General features: G+C 33.0%; 1 protein-coding gene across 1 annotated transcript; it reads left to right on the top strand.

The window, feature by feature from the left end:
- Nucleotides 1-433: 433 nt before the first annotated feature.
- On the top strand, nt 434-27,516 carry LOC148623553 (mitochondrial 2-oxodicarboxylate carrier-like). Its single transcript, XM_088565434.1, has 8 exons — nt 434-736; nt 8,763-8,895; nt 9,446-9,575; nt 14,092-14,199; nt 15,774-15,938; nt 19,070-19,251; nt 21,498-21,550; nt 23,279-27,516. The coding sequence occupies exons 1-8, from the start codon at nt 646-648 to the stop codon at nt 23,338-23,340; spliced, it is 924 nt and encodes a 307-aa protein (XP_088421560.1). The 5' UTR covers nt 434-645; the 3' UTR covers nt 23,341-27,516.
- Nucleotides 27,517-27,946: the final 430 nt, after the last annotated feature.

The raw sequence follows: 27,946 nt of genomic DNA, 5'->3' as shown, positions 1-27,946 counted from the left end.
CAAATTTACACATGAAACAAATTTTACAGTAAAAGAAGGGGTGCCTTCCCCCTGCACCACAAAGTTTTAACGTAACAATAGAAGTTCTGTTGGGTGGCGAGAAAGTCTTACATATGATAGTTTTGCTTGTGTTCCTCACTTTATCAAACGAACTAAAAGGTTAAATAATACTAAAATGACCTCACCTTACCCCCCCCTACTCTTTTTGCCAGACCCCATCCCCTTTATTCCTCTTCTTTGTTTTAGATTCATATCGTTCATGTTAATTTACATAGCCTTTTCCTATTTTTATTATTGTCATTAAGTAACATTTAATTGCCGTCATTTTGCGTTCCTTGTAATCATTGTATGTATGGGACAGGACCTACGTATTATTATAAATTTTGTTCTAATATTGAGTCCAATCCCCTTGCTTGTATTCTTGAGCAAATAAATACTTCTAAAGTAATCTATTACCCTGTTAACCTACTTAATATCAACAATTTATGCCACTAATACATAACTAAGATGAGCACAGGTGGTAGTCGTTGGTGATAGGCGTTTGTCTATATTAAAATCACGGCCACGGAGTTAGGGTCAATAATTAGCACACTGTGAGACCGCTCACGTTTAATTAGACTCGTAATTAAATTAAAAAGTTGAAAGATGACACCAACAAACTCGGTTGAAATTACTACTAAGCATATAAGCCCCACTGTTTTAGGGCTAATGCAATTTGCAGCAGGTGGTTGTGCAGGTAGGTACACAAGACAAACGCCCCGTGCAGGTCCGGGTTTTAAAAGAATAGGCCTGCAGTAGCGCTAAGCTTGTCGTAAAAGGCGACTAAACAGTGCTCAGAACCCTAGCTGGGGGTTAGGGTGCTCTGCCCACAGAGTAACTGGGATGTGTGCCCCAGGTGATTGAATGGGGGTACTCCTGGAGTGTTACATGCTGGGGTTGTCAGGCTATAATACGGAAAACCTGACCATAGTGGTGCACCGTGTTGGGAAAGATGCCACGTTCCTCGCACGTTTAAGAACCCTACTGTCGACCCCATTGTCCTTATGTCCCATCCCTTTTTCATTTCATGTTCATTTTATCATCAATTTCATGTTCATCGTCTGAATATAGCTGAAATATTGCTGCTCGGACTTTAAACCCCAACAAACAAACAAACAAAATCGGACTGAAGTCTTCAAAGTCGCTAATCGAAACATAAGCTGTGTAAAAAATTTAAAATCCTTATAAATAAACACAAGTCATACACATAAACTTAAATCAACATGACATACAAATTATAAATAACATGTAAGTAATCAAGCACACAAGAAAGCACTAAAAGAAAAGCAATGCAGACTAGATTTGAAAGCAGATGCTACTAAGCGGCTAAAAGCATTAAAATAAACATGCAAGCAAAATTAAAATAATAAATGAAAGATTTTAAGGAGATGATGTTGTATCTGTCAGTTGGGTAACCCAAACTATTGGCAAAAAGGCTCAAGAACATCCCTCCCCCTCCCACTAATTTATCAGACTTTTAAATTGATCAAGTCCCATGTACCCTCTTAAGTCATTTGGAAGTTGGTTCCATAGTTTAGCTGTCCCATAACTGACAGTGCAGGCTGTACCTGGTTGTGTGTGCTATTGGTACATTCACCAAGTTTATATACCTAAAAGAGTAAGAACTTTCTTTAACAGTTGTCATGTAAGTGTACAGGAGTAAGTTTGTTTATTATTTTATATACATGTGTAGCTGAAAATCTTAATCATCTAACTCTTAAGGATGGCATCTTAGACTTTATTAACAACTCTTTATATGTACTTTAATCATCATTAAAAATAAAGCATAAAGCTCTTTCTTGAATCTTTTCTAACTTTTTTGTACAGCTTTCATTACAAAAATGCCATACTAATGGACAATGTTGAAATTTGCTAGCATAAAAGAATAATATATTGTAAATTTACCAAATTTACTGAGATGATTACCAATTCTTTTTAATACATTTAATTGTTGTGATGCCTTTTTACATACATGAGATACAACTAGTAAAGTTCAATTTAAAATCAAATTTTATACCAAGTAGATTTACCTCATCCTCACAGAGGATATCATTTCCATATAAATTAAAAGTAATGTTCTCTTCTTGAATCTTACTACCGATCACAATAGCCTGAAACTTGTCAGGATTGGTTTTCATATGATTGTCTGAGAACCATTTAATTAAAATACTACTGTCCTGTTCCAGAGTGTTTACAATATCTTATAGATCATTGCTGCTAAATGATAAAGTATTGTCATATTCATATAAGTCACTTTTCGAAATAAAGTGAAATATATCGTTAATAAAGATATTAAAAAAGGACCGATCCCAAAATTGACCCCTGTGGAACCCCTTTATAATGTTCTAAAAAAGGACTGCATATAGAACCAATTTTAACACACTGCTTCCTGTTATTAAGATAAATATTAAGTAAAGATAGGCCATTCTCAGACAAACCATAGCTTTTCAATTTCAACAGGAGCAGATCATGTGGTAGACAATTAAATGCTTTTGACAGATCCATCAATATAGCAGCTGTGAACTTATTTTTATCTTATGATTTACGCCAGTTTTCAATAATTTTGATCAAATTATCTTGACAACTCTAACTGTACATCTGTCACTGATTCTTTCAACATCCGAAATGGCTTGAATGTGATATGCTCTAAAATCAGGTGACTTCCGCTTAAATTTTGGTTCCCTTGATATGATTGCATACTCTTTCATAACCATGATGACCGAAATGTTTTCAATTTCCCGGAACCAGATTAAAACAACTGGCAATGGTATATATATTGATATCAGGGTCCTGATAATATATACAAATAAATACAAATATTTATTCATTCAAACATATTTACAATGAATGGTTATGACACTATATGGTCACTTTTGGGGATATTTTGGTAGCGTCCCCTATCAATTGCAAGAGAGTGAGCACTAATCGTAAATTTACAAATTGTGGATCTGTCAGATTTAAATTTGGATATATTAACGTAAGCAGATCTGCAATTTGATTTGTATAAACTTTTATAAAAGCAGAGTTTATTATTTTCTCTTGGGCAGCTATATTGATTTTGAATATCGTGATCGAGTATTCTTTGTTTTACATTTGATATATTTCGTTTATGACCTATACATAGACAATTGTAACGAACCCTTGTGTTTGAATTGGAAACTGGGTAATATTACATAAATTCAATGCTAACCGATCATTTCATCTTTTAGTGTAAACTTCATGTTCTTATACAAGCAAAAAAACACACATAGACATGTGTATGATATTTAAAAGAGGTAAGTTGAAGCAATCTTTTGGTCGCTTATGATATTGTCCAGGGAACCAGAATTAGGAACCAGATTAAACAACTGGCAATGAATATTCGTAGATAGGTTACAGACCACCAATTCAACCAATGAGCATTTGGAACGTACGCAAAAATAGTCCTACGCAGAAATTACCCCTGTTCCTCATAGTGCTGTGAAAAAAGTTCTCATCTTATTTAAAAAATGTAAACAGTTTCTGAAAGGAAAAACATTTCTGTACATTTTATAGGTGCATTTTTCTTCTTGTGATGTGAAGCCTAATCTCTATAATGATTTTTAAATATACCCCTATCTTGTGAAAACACTGGGATTTCCCATGCTATTTATAGACCCTTCACTTCCGGTGACCAGTACTGCACTGCAAGTCTGCTAACCCCACATGCCATTCTGAGGATTGTGAGCTGACATATGTAGAATCATGCTGATATATAGTCCTCTGCAGGTTAAAGTTAAGGTAAAATCCAGAGAAGCCATTGAATATTGTGAAATTAGCATAGAAGCCTATGGGAAGTGGAATTAGTGGTTTTTAGCCTAGATATCGGGGCCGTGCTAATGCATATGACCTATATAGTATTGTAACGAGCCCCTGTGCCTGAATCGGAAACTGGGTAATGTTCAATGCTAACAGACCCGTGCAGGTCGGGGTGTCAAAAGAATAGGCCTGCAGCAGCACTAAGCTTGTCATAAAAGGTGACTAAATAGTGCTCAAAACCTTAGCTGGGGGCTAGGGTGCTCTGCCCACAGAGCAACTGGGTTGTTTGCCTCAGGTGGTGGAATGGGTTACCCCTGGTGTGTTACATGCTAGGGTTGTCAGGCTGTAGTACGGAAAACCTGACCGCAAACCATAGTGGTGCACCGTGTTGGGAAAGATGCCATGTTCCTCACATGTTAAAAAACCCTACTGAGGTATTCTCCCAGAGTAGGAACCATAGGGCTCTGCCACAGGAGGCTAAATTACTCGACCCTATCCACCTCTCCCCATTTCCAGTGGCAATCAGAACTATGACGCTTTGTTGGAAATACAGTAAAGATCTGCAGCATTACATGGAGTATAAATATATAATTATGCAAATCAGATGCGAATATAAAGTACTGAAATTACGAGTGCAAGAAGTCTCTAACAATATTAGCAACTTAAAAGTCAAAATATTATTGTGATAAGTCATCCATAACGATGAGGTACCCTTGTTTTAGTGCTATTTATTAGAGGCAGATCCAGGATTTCAGGTTTATGGGGAGCATAAATAGATGTAATCACCAAGTGAATGAGTAATCAATATTTTTTGGGGAGGGGTAGAATTTGTGAAGAATCATGATAAATGCAAAAAACAACTTCAGATTGTGTATGCTGGGTCTGCCCACAATGAATCTAATTCTTTTTACAGCATATGTTGATGAGATTTCAGGCTACTGTGTCAGCACAATAGCTGCAGAATTTATTTGAACTAATTTCTAAAATTCTAGACTTGTGGGACATTTATGGGGTACTGTTTCACAATTCAATGTATTTTATTTTAAAAATCTCATTTTGTATTATCAAAAATACATTTCTTAATATCAAAATATTGACTTGTGGTAAACATAATACACATAGTCTGATGTAAAAAAAATTTTTTCTGGTATCAGAAAATAAAATTGTTTTGTCTTTTTAAAATGTTCTGATGTCAGAAATTCCATTTAATGATAATAGAAACTGTTTTCTGATATCAAAAAGTAGGAGGCATTTAGGAGGACTTCTGATTGTTTTTCAATACTAGATCTCTTTTCCTTACAGAATCATTATCAGAAAATGATTTCTTGCAGATATGTCAATAGAAGCCGTCAACCAGCAAAATTAGACCGCTACTCTGTTTTCAAAAATGGGTGAACTCTTTCATAATTTTCATCAGTCTACCTGCTACTTTTTCTTTTTTCCTGCTACTTAAAATACTACTGAAATCACTGTCTAGATATTAAAAATCTATTTTCCGGTGCCACTGAATGCATTATTCAAATATTTATTTTAGAGGGATACATTAGGGACCTGTACTTATTTACCTCATTTTTACAGATTTTTTATTATGACTAAGATTTTTAAAATTTAACTTTGCTCTTATCTTTAAAAGGAAATTTAAATTCAATTGAAATTAAAAATATTTTCAAACACATCCTAAATTTTACCTCACTTGGACAGAAGGGCCATGTGAACTGTTGCAATCATATGGTGTCCATCGTCCTAGTTTTTTTTAAAAATCTTCTTCGCTGCACTACTGGGCCAATAAAAACCTAATTTTTTGGTATGAATGTTCCTTCAGCTATCAGTGTAGAACTGGTTTTTAGATTTTTGATCTGTTGACAAACATGACTGCTGTTACAAAAAATAGACTGTAGGGGTCTGTCACATTTTTTTTGCCTTTACACAAGTACGTAGGTTTCGCAGTTTGGATTTTTGTGTTTGGTTCATAACTGATCTAAATGTTTTATTATATACAATTAACAAAGGTATTTTCTTTCAATATAATTTTTCCTGTCATTGTCAAATACTCGCATTTCATAATATAATGGTATTTATCTCCAGCCGTGTTTTCATTACATGAAATACACAGTCTGTGTTTTCTTTTAAAGCACTTTGCCACTAACCTGTGTCAACAGGAAGTCTGATTCATTGTTCTGAATTGAAGAATGTAAAAATTAAAGAAAATAAATCATTTTGTAGATATTTAAAATGTGATCATTAATTATATAATTTTTTTTTTATTTTTGACCTTTTAATTTCTGAAAAATAATTATGAAATTCCATTCATTGATATAAAAAATATTTTCTAATGTCACACATATAAAACAAAATCATCTAATATCACACATATAAAACAAAATAATCTAATGTCACATATACATATAAAACAAAATCATCTAATGTCATACATATAAAACAAAATCATCTAATGTCACACATATAAAACAAAATCATCTAATGTCACACATATAAAACAAAATCATCTTATGTCACACATATAAAACAAAATCATCCAATGTCACACATATAAAACAAAATCATGTAATGTCACACATATAAAACAAAATAATCTAATATCCCAAATACATATAAAACAAAATCATCTAATGTCACACATATAAAACAAAATCATCTAATATCCCAAATACATATAAAACAAAATCATCCAATGTCACACATATAAAACAAAATCATCTAATGTCACACATAAAACAAAATCATCTAATGTCACACATATAAAATAAAATAATCTAATATCCCAAATACATATAAAACAAAAACCATCTAATGTCACACATGTAAAACAAAATCATGTAATGTCACACATATAAAACAAAATCATCCAATGTCACACATATAAAACAAAATCATCTAATGTCACACATATAAAACAAAATAATCTAATGTCACAAATACACATAAAACAAATCATCTATTGTCACACATACATATAAAACAAAATCATGTAATGTCACACTTATAAAACAAAATCATCTAATGTCACAAATATATATTAAAAAAATCATCTGATGTCACACATACATATAGAACAAAATAATCTAATGTCACACATATAATACAAAATCATCTAATATTACACATGAAACAAAATAATCTAATGTCACACATATAAAACAAAATAATCTAATATCACACATACATATAAACAAAATCATCTAATGTCAAAATCATCTGAATATTTAAAAACTGAGAATGGCTAGCTAGTAGTTTGTAGTTCAATTATGCACTATGTTGGAAAATTTTACATTGTACATTCATCTAAATGTTTGTTGTAAACCGATATCAAACCTGAATATTACATAAACTGGTGCACTGTTACAATGCATCATGAATTTTTGTGTGCATGTGTTTTTTAAATGTCCTTTGTAATCAGAATGAATTTAAAAATAAAACAAAGAGTTCAATATTAACCATTTATTACAATAAGCTTGTGTTGAGATAATTCAATATTAACCATTTATTACAATAAGCTTGTGTTGAGATACATTTGAATTTGATCCTCATACTTTCCTTTTATTCCGCATTTTCGCAATTTGACAATTATTTGAGGCGTAAAAATTCAACTGATCGATATAAATTGATTCAGTACATGAGTACTTTGATTTACTATTTTTTCCTCAACTTTAGAAGAATAATGAAGATGGAAGTAATTCGTAAGATAAACATGTTATTCTCAGTTCAGTATACTGGCTATATTCAATTTTTTTTAGGCTGCCATTTTGTGACCATTTTCACCAGTTGCTCAGGTTTCAAAGATTTTTGCTTTCTCTAGGAAAAATGGTATCAGTTGACTGGGCATGATGAAAACTTGTTCTTGACAGCCATTTTCCCGCTAATTTTGATACTTGCTTTGATTTCAAAAATTTTCTACTGTGAATCTGCTTTACCAATTTGAACCTAACTTGTTAAGAATGTTCTTAGGGTATTTTGCCAGAGCTTGACTTTTTATATCGCGCTAGAACTCTAACAATTAGGCCTCTGGAACAGGGTTTTGTTGCTACAAGATTGAAGTCATCACTACAGAAGTTTTATGGTCGTCATCATCAACTCGTGGATCGTTATGATGTATCCATCTGCACCATGATAACTGATTTATTCAACGGGTTATAGTTTTCCTTTCCTCGTTTGTCTACCCCAGACTTGACTTTATGAGCAACTCAGCGGATGTTTCTAGAAAAGCAGAGGACGCTTACCCTACTGGTGCACCTGGTCCATGCTCCCAGTTTTTAGTGGCATCCGAGTTGCTCATTTGTTTTTGTTTCTTTGTATGTATGATTTTAGTTACTTTATGTTCTTTGTTGTGTATGTCTGTTTTCCATGTCTGGTCTTTACGTTATTTTGATTACCGCTATAACCTTGGTTTCCTTGATTACTCTTGCGTAGAACAGATTTAGGGATTTTTAATCCATCAATAAACATGGCCGTTTTTACCAAAAATAGAACAAAGGGGTCAGTCAGAAGTTTTTCTCATGTATCTCCAAGAGGTGTAGCCAAATTCTTTCAATTGATGAAATGATCCTTATTATAAGGCCTATAAAAGTCTGCATCAGATCAAAGTTGTTGGACAACTCCTTGTTAAAATTATTTTCCTGGAATGTGTAAATGATATTTTTTACAGTTTTCAGCCAATATCTTGCAAACTATGATAGATGGAAAGAAATTTTCCTTATGATAAGGCCTACAAGTCTGGAGGATATTGTACAGCCATGATTTACCTCTATTTTATGTTCTTTCTCAGCATTACACCATTCATCAGTATGTGCTCTTTTCCAGCAATTGTTTGGTCAAACATGTTAACAAAGCATGATACCTTTACTTACTTAGTTTATAAGGCATTGTTAAGGCATTGTTTGCCAGGTGAGCTATTCAGGCTTTCGATGGCCTCTTGTTTTTTACTTCAGGTTTTGTGGAAGTGTCTATCATGCACCCACTGGACTTAATAAAGACCCGATTTCAAATCCAGAGAGGCCCAGATGATCCGAATAGATACAAGTCCTTGGCAGATTGCTTTAAGAAGATGTATAGGCATGAAGGGTAAGTATCTGTTGTTACTTCTAATATTTCTGTGTAGGCAAACTTTATCTGAATCTACTGTAGAAAATGAACTTCAAGTGAAGATATGTACCTCATAAGTGAAGATATGTACCTCATAAGTTGATAATATATAGTGCACTAAGACTGATATGTATTGTTTTTGTATGATCCTTGGACACTTTGTTTTTATCCATAGCTGAGTATTAGCTCCATTAGTATTTCACTATACATGTATGAAGGAAGTTTGGAGAACTTGCCGGTGCCTTAGTCAATTTTGAGTTAGTGCCAAAATTTTATTTTTAAACTTTGTGAAAATTCATATATCTTGACCAGTTTAATTGGGATTTGAAGTTAAAAGTTAAAATCATGTCTTTTGATGTTTTAAGTGTTTTTTTTTACTTGCATCCCCCAAAATGTTATTTTAGAAAGAATTTGAATGTTTACCTTGTATATTTCTATTTTATGTGTCCAAAAGCATTGCTGTATTTAATATTTATTCATATTTATCCAACTACTATTATCTGTTATTATTTTCTTTTTTTTATTATAGGGCTCTTTCTTTTTACAAGGGAATTTTACCACCTTTACTTGCAGAGACACCAAAGAGAGCTGTCAAGTTCTTCACATTTGAACAGTACAAATCAATGTATTCCTATGGTTCCTTTTTTTCTCAGGGAGTTGTAAGTTTGTAGTATCATAATTCTGCTTAGAGTAATTTGTTTATTTTCTGATTGTGGTTGTAGAATAGTTAATTTGTAAGAGTAATGTTTTTTTTTTTATTTTGGTAGATCAATTTCCTAGATTGGATAATGAATAATGTAATATCACTCAAATGCAATAAAGGAACTACATGTAAATACTATAAAGATTTGATAAGCATTTTTATATGAACACAAAAAAATCACAGTTGTATAATGGTATAATGCTATTGTTGTCCTCGTTCTTGTCATTTACATTGCCTTCTTTAGACACTTCATGTCTGGACAATGATTTCAGTTTAAGTGTATTGATTTTTATGAAACCCACAAAAAGAAGTCATGGATTGATTTTGCAGGATGTGGCTTGAACTATTTAGGAACTAGGGACCAAAAAAGGGCCAGAAAAAAAAGAATTTTCATGACTTGAGTAAATGTAAATGGATCTCTGAAATTCTGCCATAAAGTGTCATTCCAAAAACAGGAAGGTTGGGATAGATTTTTGGGGGTTGTGACCCAAACTCTACTGTTTAGGAATGAAGGACCAAAAAGGGGCAATAACCAGCATTTTCTGTTGTACCAATAATAACTTGAGTGAAGTGAATGGATCCCTTTGAAATTGTACGGAAGGTGTCATTGGGGGGGTTGTACTTATTCAGGAACAAAAAGGAACCACTGTACTCCTGGTCAAATTCTCTTCCTGTTTCAAAGATTTGTTTTCATTCAAAATCCAGAGCTGTATCGAGTTTGAATGGCGTGTCCATATTTGCCCAAACTAGTCAGGGTTTGGTTTCTGCTGTGGTATAAAGATGTTTTGTGTGTCATGCAAAGCATTTTATTTTAAGCATATAATGTTCCAAATGGTGCCATACTTGGGCATGCACAGTATTTTTTTACTTGGTAAATTTTTAAAAATTTTCTCAGAACTGTGCATAGTTGAGGGGATATTCATATAGGTGCCTGTGCATAGGGCAGAGGATATCCTTATAACTGACAATACGTGGGGGAGAGGATAACCATGTTGGTGACAATACATATGGGAGAGGATATCCTTATAGCTGACAATACATATGGGAGAGGATATCCTTATAACTGACAATACATAGGGGAGAGGATAACCATGTTGGTGACAATACATATGGGAGAGCATATCCTTATAGCTGACAATACATATGGGAGAGGATATCCTTATAACTGACAATACATAGGGGAGAGGATAACTATGTTGGTGACAATACATATGGGAGAGCATATCCTTATAGCTGACAATACATATGGGAGAGGATATCCTTATAACTGACAATACATAGGGGAGAGGATAACCATGTTGGTGACAATACATATGGGAGAGCATATCCTTATAGCTGACAATACATATGGGAGAGGATATCCTTATAACTGACAATACATAGGGGAGAGGATAACCATGTTGGTGACAATACATATGGGAGAGCATATCCTTATAGCTGACAATACATATGGGAGAGGATATCCTTATAACTGACAATACATAGGGGAGAGGATAACTATGTTGGTGACAATACATATGGGAGAGCATATCCTTATAGCTGACAATACATATGGGAGAGGATATCCTTATAACTGACAATACATAGGGGAGAGGATAACCATGTTGGTGACAATACATATGGGAGAGCATATCCTTATAGCTGACAATACATATGGGAGAGGATATCCTTATAACTGACAATACATAGGGGAGAGGATAACCATGTTGGTGACAATACATATGGGAGAGCATATCCTTATAGCTGACAATACATACGGGAGAGGATATCCTTATAACTGACAATACATAGGGGAGAGGATAACCATGTTGGTGACAATACATATGGGAGAGCATATCCTTATAGCTGACAATACATATGGGAGATGATATCCTTATAACTGACAATACATAGGGGAGAGGATAACCATGTTGGTGACAATACATATGGGAGAGCATATCCTTATAACTGACAATACATATTGGAGATGATATCCTTATAGCTGACAAAACACATGGGAGAGAATATCCTCAAAGGTGACAATACACATGGGAGAGGTTATTCTCATAGGTAACAAAACATAGGGGAGAAGATATCTTTATAGCTGACAAAACACACGGGAGATGATATCCTTATAGCTGACAATACATAGGGGAGAGAATATCTTTATAGCAGACAATACATATGGAAGAGGATATCGTTATAGCTGACAATACATAGGGAAGAGGATATCCTTATAGCTGACAATACATATGGAAGAGGATATCGTTATAGTTGGCAATACATATGGGAGAGGATATCTTTATAGCTGACAATACATGTGGGAGAGGATATCCTTAACTGTGATTGTAGACTATTGATTATTTTTTAACTTTATGCATAAGAATTAAGGTCATTTCCAAATCTTTACTGTTGTATAAAAATTGATTTATGAAAACTGGATTATTTGCATATCATTTATGTTATGTTGAGACAACTGGTCAATTTTCCTTTTGGTGTCTTTTAGTTATGTGTGTTCTAACATAGTTGTTTCCAAATACTAGGCAGTGGTAGCATTTTTATGCAACTTGGCAAGTGTTTCTATAAAAGCAGAGGATGCTTACCCTACCGGTGCACCTTGTCCATGCTCCCAGTTTTTAGTGGAGTCCAAGCTGCTCATTTACTTTTATTACTTTGTATGTATTATTTTGGTTTATTTCATGTTCTTTGTTGCACATGTCCGTTTTCTGGTCCTTAGCTTTTGATTTCTGCTGGAATGTAGGTTCCTTTGATTACTCGTAGACTCATGTATTTTTTTCTTTATAATTATTGTTAGAAATCCAAAATATTGGTGGCAATTTCTAATTATATCTTTTTTTATCATTTTATTAGAATTTTATTCAGATTTCAAGAAATATTTTGAAGCAGGCAACTTCTTTAAATTTCAAAGTGTAACCTATCATAAAAGAGGACCTTGGATTGAGGTAATTAATGCATTTTTCAAACAGCCATGGATTAATTATTGATATTTTTTAGTCAGATGACAGAGTAAACAAAATTACATACTTTACTACAACCAATTGTATTCATGGTACTACTGTATCGTAACATTAGGGCTGAGGAGACAGGAATAACAAAAAAATGAAATGTATTTATTAACATAACATCACTTTTTGAAAATTCATATTAGCCATGTATATTTTGCTAATGCAATATACATATAAACACAGACACCATTTGTTCTAAATCATATCTAAATGATATGCAAAGAATTTTGTAATTTAAATTTTTAGATATGCATTGGAGGGATTTTTTCCTCTTTCTTCAGAGGTAAATTGACTCCTTTTTTGTTCCTGTTTTTTTTTGTTTTTGTTTTTGTTTTTTTTATTTATTTGTTTTTGTTTGTATTTTAACCCTTTTTTACATTACAACCCTGTCAAAGTATTAATGCTTCAGCATGAATGTATGAACTTGATGTTGTAATGATGCTGGAATTTTTATTCTTTGTGTTTTGTCAGTTGAAAGGAACCAGTAGTTAAGCAATTATGATGCATATTTTTTACATCACTATGACCCTAAAAGATTACAAAACACTTTGTCATAACTTAAGTAGGTCTTAGATTTTGCAAATCAATTATTATGAGAGAAAACAACACATGAGTCATTGAGATACCTGATATAAGTTTTGGATGGCTATTGATAAATGCTGGATACTAATTGACTTCCCTCGTCACATCAAGGGAGAGTAATGATAGTGAAAGGATTGATAATACGTGTCAAATACGTGTCAAACTGTTCATAAACTGAGCAAGTTTGGGATGGTGAACAATTTTTATTACTTCTTTTACAATTTTAGCAGAACTTGAACTTTTACAAACAAGTCAACAATGTCTGTCAAAATGATTACCATTTACTCAGGATATGTAGAAATGCAGCTTTTATTTCAATAATCATTTTTTTTTCTCAGAAAATGTAATTCATTTTGTCTCAGTTTCTTTCACTGATTAAAGAATCTCTTTCTATTTTATTTTGACTTGTAACATCGAATGTGTTTTATTTTTCATCATTGATATTAATTGTCTACTAACTTGTTAGGGGGACGTTGGAGGAACATTGCTCTTTGTATTAAGTGTGTACTAACTTGTTAGAATGCATTGGGGGGCATTGCTCTTTGTATTAAATGTGTACTAACTTTTTAGAATACATTGGAGGAGAATGGATTATCAGTAATTCCTGATAATGGTATTAGTGCATCACTAGATGAAATGGTTACTTGGTCATGAAACTTGTAACAACATGCTTTTAATGAATGTGTATTTCAGTTTATTTCAGATTTCTTTTTTTACATATGTCTTATCTGAAGTTAACACATTGAAAATACCAGACACAAATAACTTGTCTATAGGATGGACAAAATATTTCAAGAAGGACCAGGATTAGCCAAATACTAGACAATATGATGAACTAATGGTGTCAATATTAATTCATATGTGTGAAACTAATTTTTTTCTTAGGTTTTCACATTAGCAGGGCTTTCATCGGGTTTGACTGAGGCTGTTGTTATAAATCCATTTGAAGTTGTTAAAGTCAAACTTCAAGCAGAAAGAAGTAAAGTGTCAGAGGTATGCTGTGTTGTTGTTTTATTTTGTCAGTATTTGATTAATCAAGTTTGCACTTTAAGTACTGTAAATTCAGAGAAATTTGTTTCACCATTTGCTATTGCAGTATTGCCATTTTAGAATAGAATTTGATATTATAGGAAATATGTAATATACAAGGGATGATATTCCCCAATTTTTATTTTGTATAGCAAACATTGTAGTTGTATTATGTCTTTAGAAAGCATTTTTATATGACCGCAAAAATTGTAGTTGTATTATGTTATGATGCTGTTTTTAACTATTTTGTCTACATGTGATAACTTTAGATGCAGTGACCTAAATGTCATGAAATTTTGATAAATTGTTACTTGCTAATAGAGGAAGCTTGCTATTTAAAATGGGGTTACTGGCCCCTACTTTTCTGCAAAAAATGGATGAAAAGGGGTAAAAATAGGTGTTTATTTAATTCTTTTTTTAATTTGTTTCTTGTAAAATTCTGTATGAAGAATAATGATTTAGAATAGGATTTAGCATTTTTAGTTTATAGAAGACTGAAGTGGGAAAACTATTATTTCCTGTCCGATTTTGGAATTTTTTTTCAGTTGGTTTCCTCATGGAAATCCATACATGCATTTTTCAGCCAATATTGAAATTGTTCTCACGGTTTTTGAGTAACATGGGATCAAAGGGGCCAAAAATGTCACATTTTGTAGGACAGGATTTTTCTAAATTTTAATCTGATTTATACAATTTTTTTTTGTAATTTTTTCCTCTTTACAAGGGCTTTATAATATGTTAGCATATTTACTCTGTCATTATCCATTTTTTAGATAATGGGGAACAAAGTAATCCCTGAAAGCAGAACTTTTTACTTAATTGCATTTCAAAATATTGTGTAATAATATTGTATCCAGATCTGTTTTCTGTCATGAACTGTAAGTCCCTATGTTTAAGTGTGTCAAACACTAATATGTCCACACTTGCCCCAAGGGAACAGAGTTCAACTAGCTGCAGACGTTTCATGTTGCGCCTAGAGAAGTCAGGTATAGTTACTGCTGACAGCATTAAATGCTATATTTTCACTAGTTCAGTAGGGGAATTAGCTGAATGCTCAATTTTGCTTGCTTTATGTGGTTAATTATCTATTACTGTACAATAATATTTTTATAACTTGATTATAATTGTACATATCATTATAAAATTGTACAGCATGGTGCTTTACTACAGAAGAACAACTGGGATTATCTTGAGGGCTGTGACTTTTACTGATTAGGAATGAGGGGTCAAAAAGGGGCCATAACATGCATTTCATTATGTCAGGACAGTAACTTGACTATAAGTGAATGGATCTCTTGGAATTTGTACTATAAGGAACCATACTGAAACATTGAGATTGATTTTGGGGGTTGTGACTAGGACTATTTTTAACAAGAAGCCACTTTGATTCTGTTCACATATTTATCCTGTGGCAAATATGCTATTGCAATAGAAATTCAGACTTTATCAAGATCTAATGGTTTGTTCAATCCAGGGTTCAACTTCAGCAGTTGTATCAAGCTGAAACCTTCAAAGCATTTTATTTTCTTCTTTTGTAGCAAAAGAGTACCTTCCAGACAGCTCGTGAAATTGTGAGAAAGGATGGATTGGGATCAAGAGGTTTAAACAAAGGACTTACTGGAACTTTGGGCCGTAATGGTGTCTTCAATATGGTTTACTTCAGCTTTTATCACAATGTTAAAGGATTAGTGCCAGAATATGAGGTATAAGGGAATTAAAGGTTGCCTAATGTTTCTCTTTGATGGATCAATATCATATACCCCTGCTTGAAAGGGAGGTGGTATACTATTTTACCCTTGTCTGTGTGTCCGTAACAATTTTTTTCTGTCACCATTTTCTCAGCAACTACTTATCACAGTGGCTTGAAACTTTATCACATTCTTTCTGTAGAAATGCCATATGGTGGGATCCATTTATGGAAAAATTTGACAACAACTTTTTATTTACCGAGGACTTCAGTTATGTTTTGACTTTATATTTTTGAAAATTGAAATTTTCATTGCATTTTTCTCAGCAACTACTCAACACAGCAGCTTGAGATATTATTATAGTCTTCCTGTTGGTATACTTTATGGTGGGGTCCATTTTTGGAAAAATTTGACAATAACTTCCTGTTTACTGAGGACTTGATTAATTTTTTAGTCCCCCATTGGCTAAAGCTTTTGGACTTTAGATTTGCACTCTGTACCTCAGTCCGTTCATCCATCTGTCTGTCTGACTGGAAAGAAAATTTGTTTTCCCACACTTTTTAGCTCACCTAGCCAAAGGCCATGTGAACTATTGCCATCACTTGGCGTTTGTCGTCGTCCATCATCATTGTTAATAATTTTTCAAAACTCTTTTCCTATGAAACTACTTGACCAATTGGAACTAAACTTGGTATGAATGTTTCTTTTGGTATCCTGCATAGAAGTGTGGTGGGGATTGTTGATCCGTTGAAAAACATGGTCGTCGTTGCTAAAAATAGAACATAGGGGTCAGACAGTAGTTTTTCACATTTGTCTCCAAAAGTGTTAGGTTTAGCCAATTCCGACAATAGTAAAAGTGTTCAGCATGATGAGATCTATCTGTGGCTAAAATTGGGTGAAAATCTGTTGACCCTTGTTGGAGTTATTGCCCATTTTGGACGTTTTTTGCTGTTTTTAATGTTATTATTTTAAAAAATCTCCTCAAAAACTACTTTACATAATTCAATGAAAGTTGGTATTTTTGTTTTAAAGGGCATCCTTAACAAAATGACCATTTGTATTTTGGATGTTATAAAGCATGGTTGCAATTTCTAAAAATTGAACATTGGGGTCAGATAGCAGATTTTTGCATATGTATCAAAAACAGTTAGGTTTAACCAAAATCAGACATGGGGTAAAATTATTCAGCATGAAGAGATCTATCTGTAGTCAAATTTTGGTGAAAATTTGTTGACCCATGTTGGAATTATTGCTCTTTTTGGACGTTTTTTTCTGTTTATGATGTTATTACTTTAAAAGATCTTCTTCTCAGAAACTGCTCTACTGAATTCAATGAAAGTTGACATTTTAGTTTTATAGGGTATCCTTAATGAAATGACAGATTTTTGATCGCTGAAAAAACATGGCTGCCATTTCTAAAAATAGAACAATGGGGTCAGACAGCAGATTTTTGCATACATCTCCAAATCTGTTAGGTTTAGCCAATAGCTTTCAATTGCTGAAATGATCTTTATTATAAGGCTTACAAATGTGTCCAATGAATCAAATGGAGTCAAATTGTCTGACAAGTCCTTGTTAGAGTTATTGCCCTTAAAAGGCAAAAGTTCAACCAGGTGAGCTATTCAGGTTCCTGGGAGCCTCTTGTTTTCTAAACGCTTGCAGATATTGAGCTGATATTTTATATGCGAGTCAACCTTGATGAGTTACAAATCAGATTTATGTTTGGTTCTACTTCGCTGATTTTTGTGTGAGTTTTGGCCCTCGAACTTTTGAAAGCTTAAATTTCGGTAAATTTTTCACACTTTTTTATCCAAATGCTTGCAAATATTGACCTGATGTTTGGTATGTGAGTCTACATATCAAGTTTACATTTTATTCTGCTCCGCTGATTTTTGTCCGAGTTATGGCCCTTGAACTTTGAACAATTTACCGAAATTTAGTTTTCCGCACTTTTTTTTTTAAAATGCTTGAAGATATTGAGCTGATTTTTTGTTTATAAGTCTACCCTGATGAGTTACAGAACAAGTTTACGTTTTGTTCCACTTCACTGATTTTTGTCAGAGTTTACTGAAATTTAAGTTTTCCTCACTTTTTTCTTAACACTTGCAGATATTGAGCTGATTTTTCGTATGTCAATCTACCTTGATGCTTACAATTTGTTCCGCTTTGCTGATTTCTTCCAAAGTTACTAACTTTAAGTTTTATGTGCTACACCAAAATTTCACTTTTACACTCTTTTTTTCTAAAGAAAACCTGTTAACATTATCTCAATGTGACAAAATGTTGATGTAACAAAAGATCAGATAATTATTCATTTAGATTGGTATGGAATTTAAAACGTAATCTGTCCAATGGTCCTTGCATAAAACTTTGCAAATCTGCATACTCTAAGAAGTGTTACTTTATATTTTTGAAAGTTGAAATTTCGTTGCATTTTTCTCAGCAACTACTCATCACAGTGGCTTAAAATTTTATCACATTCTTCCTGTAGGTATGCCATATGGTTGCATCTATTTTCGGACAAATTTGACAACAATTTCCTGTTTATCAAGGACTTTGTTTAGTTTCCTTATATTGTGATTGAAAGTGAGGATATTATTAGCAAGCCGTTGCTGACAGATTTCTTATTTTTGAGTCACCTGTGCAAAAGTAAAATGGCTAGGGTCTAGGTAACTTTGATCAATCATGTTTACCGGTATTCTCAAGAGAAAGAGTCAACATGTTATTGTTTGGTTTTAATTTTACTCAATAAAAGCAGGTGCAACTGACAAAAACGTAATATGAGCAACTTAATGATCCTGATAGTTTTTGAATAAAGATAAGAAAAAAAATGGGGAAAGACAAAATTAAAATATATATTTTGTATTGACTTCAGAACATATGAATTTCAATACCCTGCAAGTATAAGTTTAGGGATTATTAGTAGGTGTGCACAAAGAGAAAAACCAATATTGTCAAGTGGCTGCAAAAGGAATAATCTTACTTTATGTTATGTTTCAAATGTTGATGTGCATGAAGAGAGGTATTTATTGGAAAATGATTTTTGGAACCCAGCAAAAGTAGATAATTGAACAAGTGGTTTGAATAAGTTGAAAGAATGCAAAGGCTATTCTTTTATGCTTGCTCAAAGTATTTCTATTTTTTAGGACCCAGTGGCTGATTTTCTACGAAAGTTTAGTATTGGTTTAGTAGCTGGAGTACTTGGATCATGTATAAATATTCCTTTTGATGTAGCAAAGAGTCGTATACAAGGTCCCCAGCCTGTACCTGGCCAAATTAAATACAGAACTTGTTTTGCAACAATTTTAACTGTATATAAAGAAGAAGGGTAGGAATAAATTTACTTTCATTATCATATCTAAGATGTGTAAAATATTCATGTAAAAAATTGTTCCTGTTTTTGCAAGGTATATCATACCTATCACACTTTAGCACCTTTCTATTAAAACTTTCAAAGGGGTATAGGCTTGTATCCATTTCTGGCCCTGTTATAACATAAATTTTTAACTTACCCATTGTAAAGACTTATCCTAATGGTTTCTTTACCTAGACAAAAAGTTCTATAGGCTGCTGACATATGTTAATTTAAGACTTGTCAAAATTATGTTACAAAAATAGTTATCATAGAAAATAAGCAACTTGGTGCTTACGAGAAACTCCAATCCCACAGAGGATTGAAACATTCTTGATATCTTTATGAATTTAAGTATCTCAAATATTATATCTGTCTAGGGATAAATACTTTACTACATTTGATCATTAAACCCACCAAATTTCAACTTTATTTCTAAGTCAAAGTCAGTTTTGTGTACAAAACAAAACAATGCACCCGAAATGAACTGTGTAGTACAGCCTTACCTATGTTTTTTTAAAGTGTATAATAGTATGAAGCATTGTCCATGTCACTGTCATTGTCAGTAGGCACTGGGTTTTTATTTGAAGAATTAAATATTGGTTTGTGGATCTTGACAAAATTTTACATCTAAGTTACAAACCACAAAAGGGAATTTGGTATTGTTTTTTTGGAGTTATGGGTTAATGGTTTTTTTGGGGAGTTATGCGTTAACAGTTTTTTTGGGAGTTATGGGTTAATGTTTTTTGGGGAGTTATGGGTTAATGGTTTTTGGGGAGTTATGGGTTAACGGTTTTTTGGGGGTTATGAGTTAACAGTTTTTTGGGGGTTATGGATTAACAGTGTTATGGGAGTTATGGGTTAACATTTTTTGAGGGGTTATGGGTTAATGGTTTTTTGGGAGTTATGGGTTAATGTTTTTTTTGGGGTTATGGGTCAACCATTTTTGGGGAGTTATGGGTTAACAGTTTTTGGGGGTTATCAGTAAATGTTTTTTGGGAGTTATGGGTTAAGGGTTTTCAAATAAGGAACCAAAAAGGGAAAAAACAAGCATTTTATTAAATTTAACTATATGTCTCAAGCATACTGTTTTAGAATAGAGTCAAACAGGACCAGAAGCAAGTATTCTATAAAACTAAATCATGTAACTTAAGGCAACAACTATTTTATTAGCAATGGGGTGCAATGAAAAAAAAAACATTATTCCAAAATTTAGCAAAAATCCTTTTTTACTCAGCCATGGACAGAAATAAATTTTGATTCAAAATTTTCCCATTATCTAACAATGTAGATTTTCAAATTTAATAGTACATGTATATATTATCATAAATAGTATAATATATGACATAATTCAATATAATTTAATCTTTGCATACACCAGTATGAGGGACAGCTCTATTTGTACTAAACAGTTGACTGTTGATAATGCCCTACTATGTCTCAACCAATGGGAATATGTGAGATTTCCTATAATACATGACATGCGTCTGCATTAAGACTTCAAACAATCCCTTTATAGCTACATGCATCATTTCTGAAATATGTCACATCTGATATAATGATTTTTTGGCCATTTGTGTTTCAGAGATTAGGTAGGACTTCACTTGACTGTCCTTCTCTATTTACTTTGGCTGCTGCTGATAAAATGTATAATAGAAAAAAAAACAACAAAATCCAATGGTCCCATCCATAAGAAGAATATGATCTGTGCTAAAGTATATGTGTATGGATCCCTGTGAAATTGTATGATAAAGTTCCATACCACCAATGATAGGCTAGAATTTGTTTTTTGATGGTTACTGAAATCATGAAGAAATTCAGGGGCAAAAGGGGCCTAAAACAAACATCTTTCTATATGAAACAACTATATGAAATTATTAGGTACCATATCTTAAAGGAAGATTTTGATGGAAATAAAGAAAACCTTATGGCCTTTCCCCTAAAAGAATTAAGAGCCAAAAAGGAGTTCGAATAACTTTTTCATGATTTTTTAAATTGCTTAATTCTCATGAAATGTTTTATAACGGCAAATTTAACTGTTCTTTGTCAAACATTTTTAATTTCATTCCAATTTAAGAGCTGTACCAAGTTTGAATTTTGTGTCCATACAAAAAAAACTGTACTTATTTAAACTGTTCAGGATTTGATCTATGTGGCAGTAGCATGCTGTGTCCTGCAGAGCATTTTATTCAAGATCTTGTTTTAGATAACATGTTTTTCAGATATCTTGCCTTATATAAAGGGTTGCTTCCCAAAGTTCTTCGACTGGGACCAGGTAAGTGAATTCAATCAGTATTCTCCCTACAAATCATTTGTTTTGGGTTAGGATTGATCAATATATTGATATTGATCAATATACTTCATATGCAGGTTAAGTACTACATGCATATGGAAGAGTAATCAAGGAAACCAAGGTTCTAGCGGTAATCAAAAGAATGTAATCCAGTGACCAGACATGGAAGAGGTACATGAAGCAAGATGATATTAGTCTGATGCTGGCAAAATGTCAAAAAGGGGTACTGTAAAAGGGTTAATTTTCGTGATGTACTAATTTTTGCAATTTTTGTACCAGCGTAATTGATTTTCAACACCATATCAGGCTTGTCATGTTTTCAATCCGCAAAAATTGATACCCCTGAATATGTTTACTTGACAGAATACGTGAAAATTAGCAACCGCAAAAATTAATACCTTTACAGTAATCAATCTTCAAGATTTCTGAATAGGAGCTGGTAAGCATATCTCCTCCTCAAACTGCTCAGTAGAATTTTTATGAAACTTGCTATAATAATTATATGAAGGTGTTTATGAAAGAAAATAATTATTTTTTAATGGTTGCAAATTGAGATAATTCTAATTATTAAGGGTGCCATGTAAAGAATCAAAGCTTGGAGTATTCACTTTTTGATTTCACTAACAACTTCCAATTATTTTACATGTTAAAAAAGTTTCACTTTGAATTCCCAGGACAAATGACATCTTAAAGTTGCATACCATTACAAAGCTGGGAAAATAAGGCTTTCAAATTCATTATGCTAATGGTACAATAATTATAGAAATTCTTCACAAAATTTACTTGAATAAATAATACTGAAAGTCCACATTATTTACCTTTTCTGTTAACTGACAGCATGGAGGCAAATTACTCACACATGTAAACAATATTCATACACTTAGTATGTAGTTAATTACATATATGATTTTTAAGTACACATTTTCAGCTTTATTTTGACTACTTATAATTATAATACACACAAATAATGCACTTACATGCATATGTCTAGTTTCATTGTGTTATTGGTACTACATAGGTGGGGGGTGGCCATTTGACCTGGAAGTGGATAGTGAGACCTTTGCCATGTTGGATTTATTGCTCTTTTTTGACCCTTTTTTTTGTTGCTATTTTTAAATTATGCAACTTTTTCGACAGTTTCTATACTTTAGTCAAATTCTTTCATAAGCTGAAATGATCTTTATTATGCGGCCTACAAAAGTCTTTAAGGGATCAAAGTTGTCAGATGACTCCTTGTATAAGAGTTATTGCCCTTGAAAGGTGAAAAATATGTTTTTTACAGTTTTCAGCCAATATATTGAAAACTGATAGCTAGAATGAAACTCTATTGCTGAATTACTCATATGATAAGACAGACAAAAGTTTGTGGGAATCAAAGTTGTTGCAGGACTCCTAGTTAGAGTTATTGCCCTTGAAAAGCAAAAAAATTGTGTTTTTTAGCAGTTTTCAGCCAATATCTTGAAAACTATTATAGATAGGATGAAACTTTTAGTTGATGAAATGATTTGAGTCTTCTTTGAGTCAAAATTGTTGGACAACTCCTTGTTAGAGTTATTGCCCTTGAACCAGGTGAGCAATTCATGCTGTTTTCAGGAAATATAGGTGTTGCCTTTTTTTTTCCTGAAAAACCACAAATTGATACTCACAAAAATATTTGAATCTGAAGTGTGTACATTTATATTTATAATTGAGTTGTTTTTGCTCTTGTAGGTGGTGCAATAATGCTGTTAGTAAATGAACATGCCTTTGAGTTGATGAAGAAACACTTATGAACATGTCAGTAGTAATATATTGTGGGATAGTAATTGTGATGTTGAAGTGTGATTTATGGTCATTCTATCTGTAATTTAGTTCAAAATGTTAAAGTACAGTGTATAAAGCAAACAAAAACTTCTACATAGGGCTTGTAAAGTTAGTCATGAAACTCGGTGAATTTACGAGAATGGAACCTGATCTCCTGCCCAAAAGCATAGGACTGGACATAATTGTTAATAGAGTTTAGACTCCATTCTTATCAACAAAAACCAAATAAATATCGTGATAAAAATATGATGCTTAACTTTTTCTGAACTATAAAAAGTTTGATTATTATACAAAATAAAAAACTGTGACAACTATGCTTCATATTGATGTACCTGGAAGTTTTAAACTAAATACAAACCGATCTTTGGTTTTGAATGCTTTCACATAGAAATTCCTGATAAAAAATGAATTAAAAATGTGACTTGCAAGCCCTAAGACTCTTACCATACTGGTCTGATTTATAAGAAGAATTGTTATAAACCTGTTAATTACAGTTTTAATTGGCAATGCTTTAGATAAGATACAGATTCACTGTTAAGTTCTTTTTCATGGGATTTATATCTATTTTTATGTTGAAACATTATATTTTCTGTTGTGCTTCATTGACATTTGAATTTGGGTTATTAGAATTTGATCTTGTCCTCAATAACAGAATCATTTGATTGCAGCATATTTACTTCTGGAATTCTTTATTTTGTTACACATTTTGCTATAGTGGATAAGATCAATTTCTATTTGTGGAAGGCCATTTAATGCCTTTTAATCTCACCTGGCCATGTTATTGTCATCACTTTGCATACGTCGTTGTTGTCTATCGTCGTTAACAATTTTTCAAAACTCTTCTCCTCTGACACCATTCAATCAATTGGAACTAAACTTGGTATGAATGTTTCTTGGGGTATCCTGCATAGAACTGGTGTGGGGATTATTGATCTGCCAAAAACATGGCCACCGTTACTAAAAATAGAACAAAGGAGTCAGACATTAGTTTTTCACATATATCTCCAAAACCAAGGGGTTAAGCCAAATTCTAACATGAATAAAAGTGTTCAGCATGATGAGATCTATCTGTAGTCAAATTTTTGTTTTAATCTGTTCAGCCATGTTGGAGTTATTGCACGTTTTTTATGCTTTTTTGCTATTTTTAATTCTATTCCTTTCAAAAATCTCCTCTGACATTACCTAACCAAACTTGTTATGAATGTTCTTTGGGGTAGCCTGCATAGAACTGAGGAGGGGATTTTTGATCTGCCATAGGGGTCGGACAGTAGTTTTTTGCTTACATCTCCAAAAACGGTAGGTTTAGACTGGGTAAAAGTGTCCAGCATGATGAGATCTATCATTGTGCAAATTTTCATTTTAATATGTTCAGATATGTTGGAGTTATTGCCCATTTCCAATGTTATTTTGCTATTTGTAATGTTAATTCTTTCAAAAATCTTCTCCTCTGAAACTCATTGAACCAAATTTGATGTAAATGTTCCTTGGGGTATTTTTCATAGAAATATTGTAGAGATTTTTTATCCGTGTTGGCTGCTGTTACTAAAAATAGAACAAAGGGGTCAGTCAGAAGATTTTTCACATATTTCTCCAAAACCATTGGGTTAAGCCAAACTCTTTCAATTGCTGAAATGATCCTTATTGTAAGGCCCACAAAAGCCTCCAAGGGATCAAAAGTTGTCTGATGATTCCATTTAAGAGTTATTGCCTTGGAAATGTGAAAAATCAGGTTGTTTTACAGTTTTCAGCCAATATCTTGAAAACTATGAGAGATAGAATGAAAGTTATTATCCTTATGATAAGGCCTACAAATGTTTGTGGGGATTAAACTTTTCAGATGACTCTTTGTTAGAGTTGTTGCCCTTGAAAGGCAAAAAACGGGGTTTTTAGCAGTTTTCAGCCAGTTAACAACTATAATAGATAGAATGAAACTTTCAATTAATGAAAATTATTCTTATGATAAGTCCTGCCTAAGCCTTCTTCGAGTCAAAATTGTTGAACAACTACTTGTTAGAGATATTGCCCTTGAAGGGCAAAAATTTAACCAGGTGATCCATTCAGGCTCCTGGGAGCCTCTTGTGTTTCTGGATGATAACTGAGTAAAGGAGTTAAATGCCGTGAAATTGTACTACAAGGTGCCATATCCCAAGGGAGGTTTGGACTGGAACTATTTAGGAATAAGGGACCAAAAAAGAGACTACTTCGATTCTTGTCAAATTCCGATCCTGTGTCAAATGTCTAATAGTAATCAAAATTCAAACTTGACACATAAATTGACCCAACTGTATAGGGTCGTGCCCAGCTGTTCCCTGCAAAGCATTTTCTTTTCAGAGATTACAATCATTTAAAATTGAACAACCACCTTTTTTAATTGAAGGTTTTAATTTGTTATTTTGATTTTACAGCAGCTTGAATAGGGGTGATTCCAATTTAAATACAAATCTAGAAAGACTGCCGAGTAATTTAAATAACTCGCTTTTATTTTCTTTGGTTTCCTGTGAAAAGATATTTGAGATGCCCCATAATGCACCAGTAACAATAGAAATTTTAACAATTATTTGATTGGCCTTAGTGAGTTGATAAGTGAACAAACTAGGGGTCATCTCATAAGTCACACTGTCAACGTATATTTGTTCCTGATAATATATATTCCCAAAAGAAACAATGTTATAATAATATATGTTCTGCAGAATTTCTGTCATGGAATATTTTTTCCTTCAGTATTATATTTGTTCCAGTAATAAGGAACTTGTGTTATATTTTGATTGATATAACAGTTGTTCCTGATAAGCATTTAATTTTTACACCTGGCTGATTACTATTTAAATCAGAAACGTGTTTTAATCAAGGGTTTCATATTGACAATTACAGTGTAGGCAAAATTACGGCAGGGGATCTGGGGGCCGCTGAAGGCCCCAGCAGGTCCAGGAGGGCGAAGCCCCCCCCCCGAAGCTCCGAGGAGATAGCGTTTTGGAGCATAATTTATGCCTCTCCTGGATGTATTTTATCTCCAAAAAAAAAATGGCAAAATTAAGTGCAGGCAAAAGCTTTTTTGCCTAACTGCAGCTACGCGCCTGGTGTTCACTATAGCTATGAGTTATATGTATTGCGCACAGGTAAATACATCTATGTAAAGCAAACTGATGGAAGCTGATAAATATGAAAAAATGTTTGTTCTGAAATGATGGATCTTTTAGTAAATATCTTAACAAATTAAGTTGTGATATAAACCTAAATTAAATGAAAAATCTGTTTTACAATTTTGTTTACATGCAAACAAGTGAATAATTGTTGTTTATTTGTTGTTTGTTTGGGTTTAACGTCCGAGCAGCAATATTGCAGCTATATTCAGACGATGATTGTGATTAATTCTTAAGATATTACATTTTTACCATTCCAAATGAATACTATATTATATTATTACTATTCGGAATGAACGAAAGAATTTTCCACGCGAAAGGCATGCTCATCGACCATCTTACAGTTAGCACGAAAGGGTCTGTTGTCTAAAAGATCACACAGGTGTTCAATGGTATAAATGTAGTGCAGATCTATTTAAGCTACTCAATAGCCTACCTAGATTTGTACTGAAATCGAAATTACGCCTATTCAACCTGCTGTAATAAATGTTAGCTTTTATTGACTTACAATTAAAATGAATTTTAATTAAAATTGTGGTCCTTGAATAATGGTATTAATGGAAATTTCTGTATCCCAGGTTTCATAATAAACAAAAAATTGTATCCAAGGTTTTATAATAATCAACAGATAGAATTCTTCATATTCTCCAGAAATTATTGTGGCAAAACATAAAGTATATGTTCTTAAGCAGTGATGGCATCCTCCCAAGTCAGGGTTTGGAGTCCACCCTCGCTCCCTTAGAGCGAGGGTGGACTCAAAACCCTGACTTGGGAGGATGCAGTGATGGTGGATATGGGGTAATTCTTGGAATTTATTACTTACTTTTTTCCTTTCATCAGATTTTTATAGAATTTGGTTTCAGGATCCAGTTATATTTTGTTTAAAATGACCATCTTTTTTTCAGACAATCTTTGTGTGAAGATTTTAACTTTTAGAAAAAGTTAAGTGTGGTATTGTTTAAAAATGTGCTGTTATATTTGAATTATTAAAAAATAATATATTGATCATGTTTTATCTTCTGACATTTTACACTAACAGAATTGACTTAAGTTCCACTGACATATACGTTAAAGCAAATTTATATGTAATTTTTTTAGGGTGTGAATTCTTATAATTTGTAATCAAGCAGTCATCCAGTATTCAATCTTATGTTGACACATGGATAGGAATCTTGCCTTTAAATACTACGAAGAAGATCCATTTCTTACTATCACCCTAGGCGAAAGTCGGAAGAGAATGACGTGGACTTTTTCCTTTACAGTTCATGTCTGATGTTAAAAACATTCACTGAACAACAGTAGGTTTAGTCTGAATTTCTTCTGACCTTGCAACCCTCCTCTTTTATATGGATAGATGCAGGGACAGCGAGTTCAGACTAATTGTAAGGTAAATGGTAAGGGGTGCCAAATTAGTCAAAATTATCATTTTGTAAGG

The sequence above is a fragment of the Perna viridis genome, chromosome 2 (assembly GCF_037379345.1).
Source record: "Perna viridis isolate PV_CMFRI_1.1 ecotype Kerala chromosome 2, ASM3737934v1, whole genome shotgun sequence".
NCBI classification, from domain to species: Eukaryota; Metazoa; Mollusca; class Bivalvia; order Mytilida; family Mytilidae; genus Perna; species Perna viridis.
This window is presented reverse-complemented; position numbering and strand designations above follow the sequence as displayed.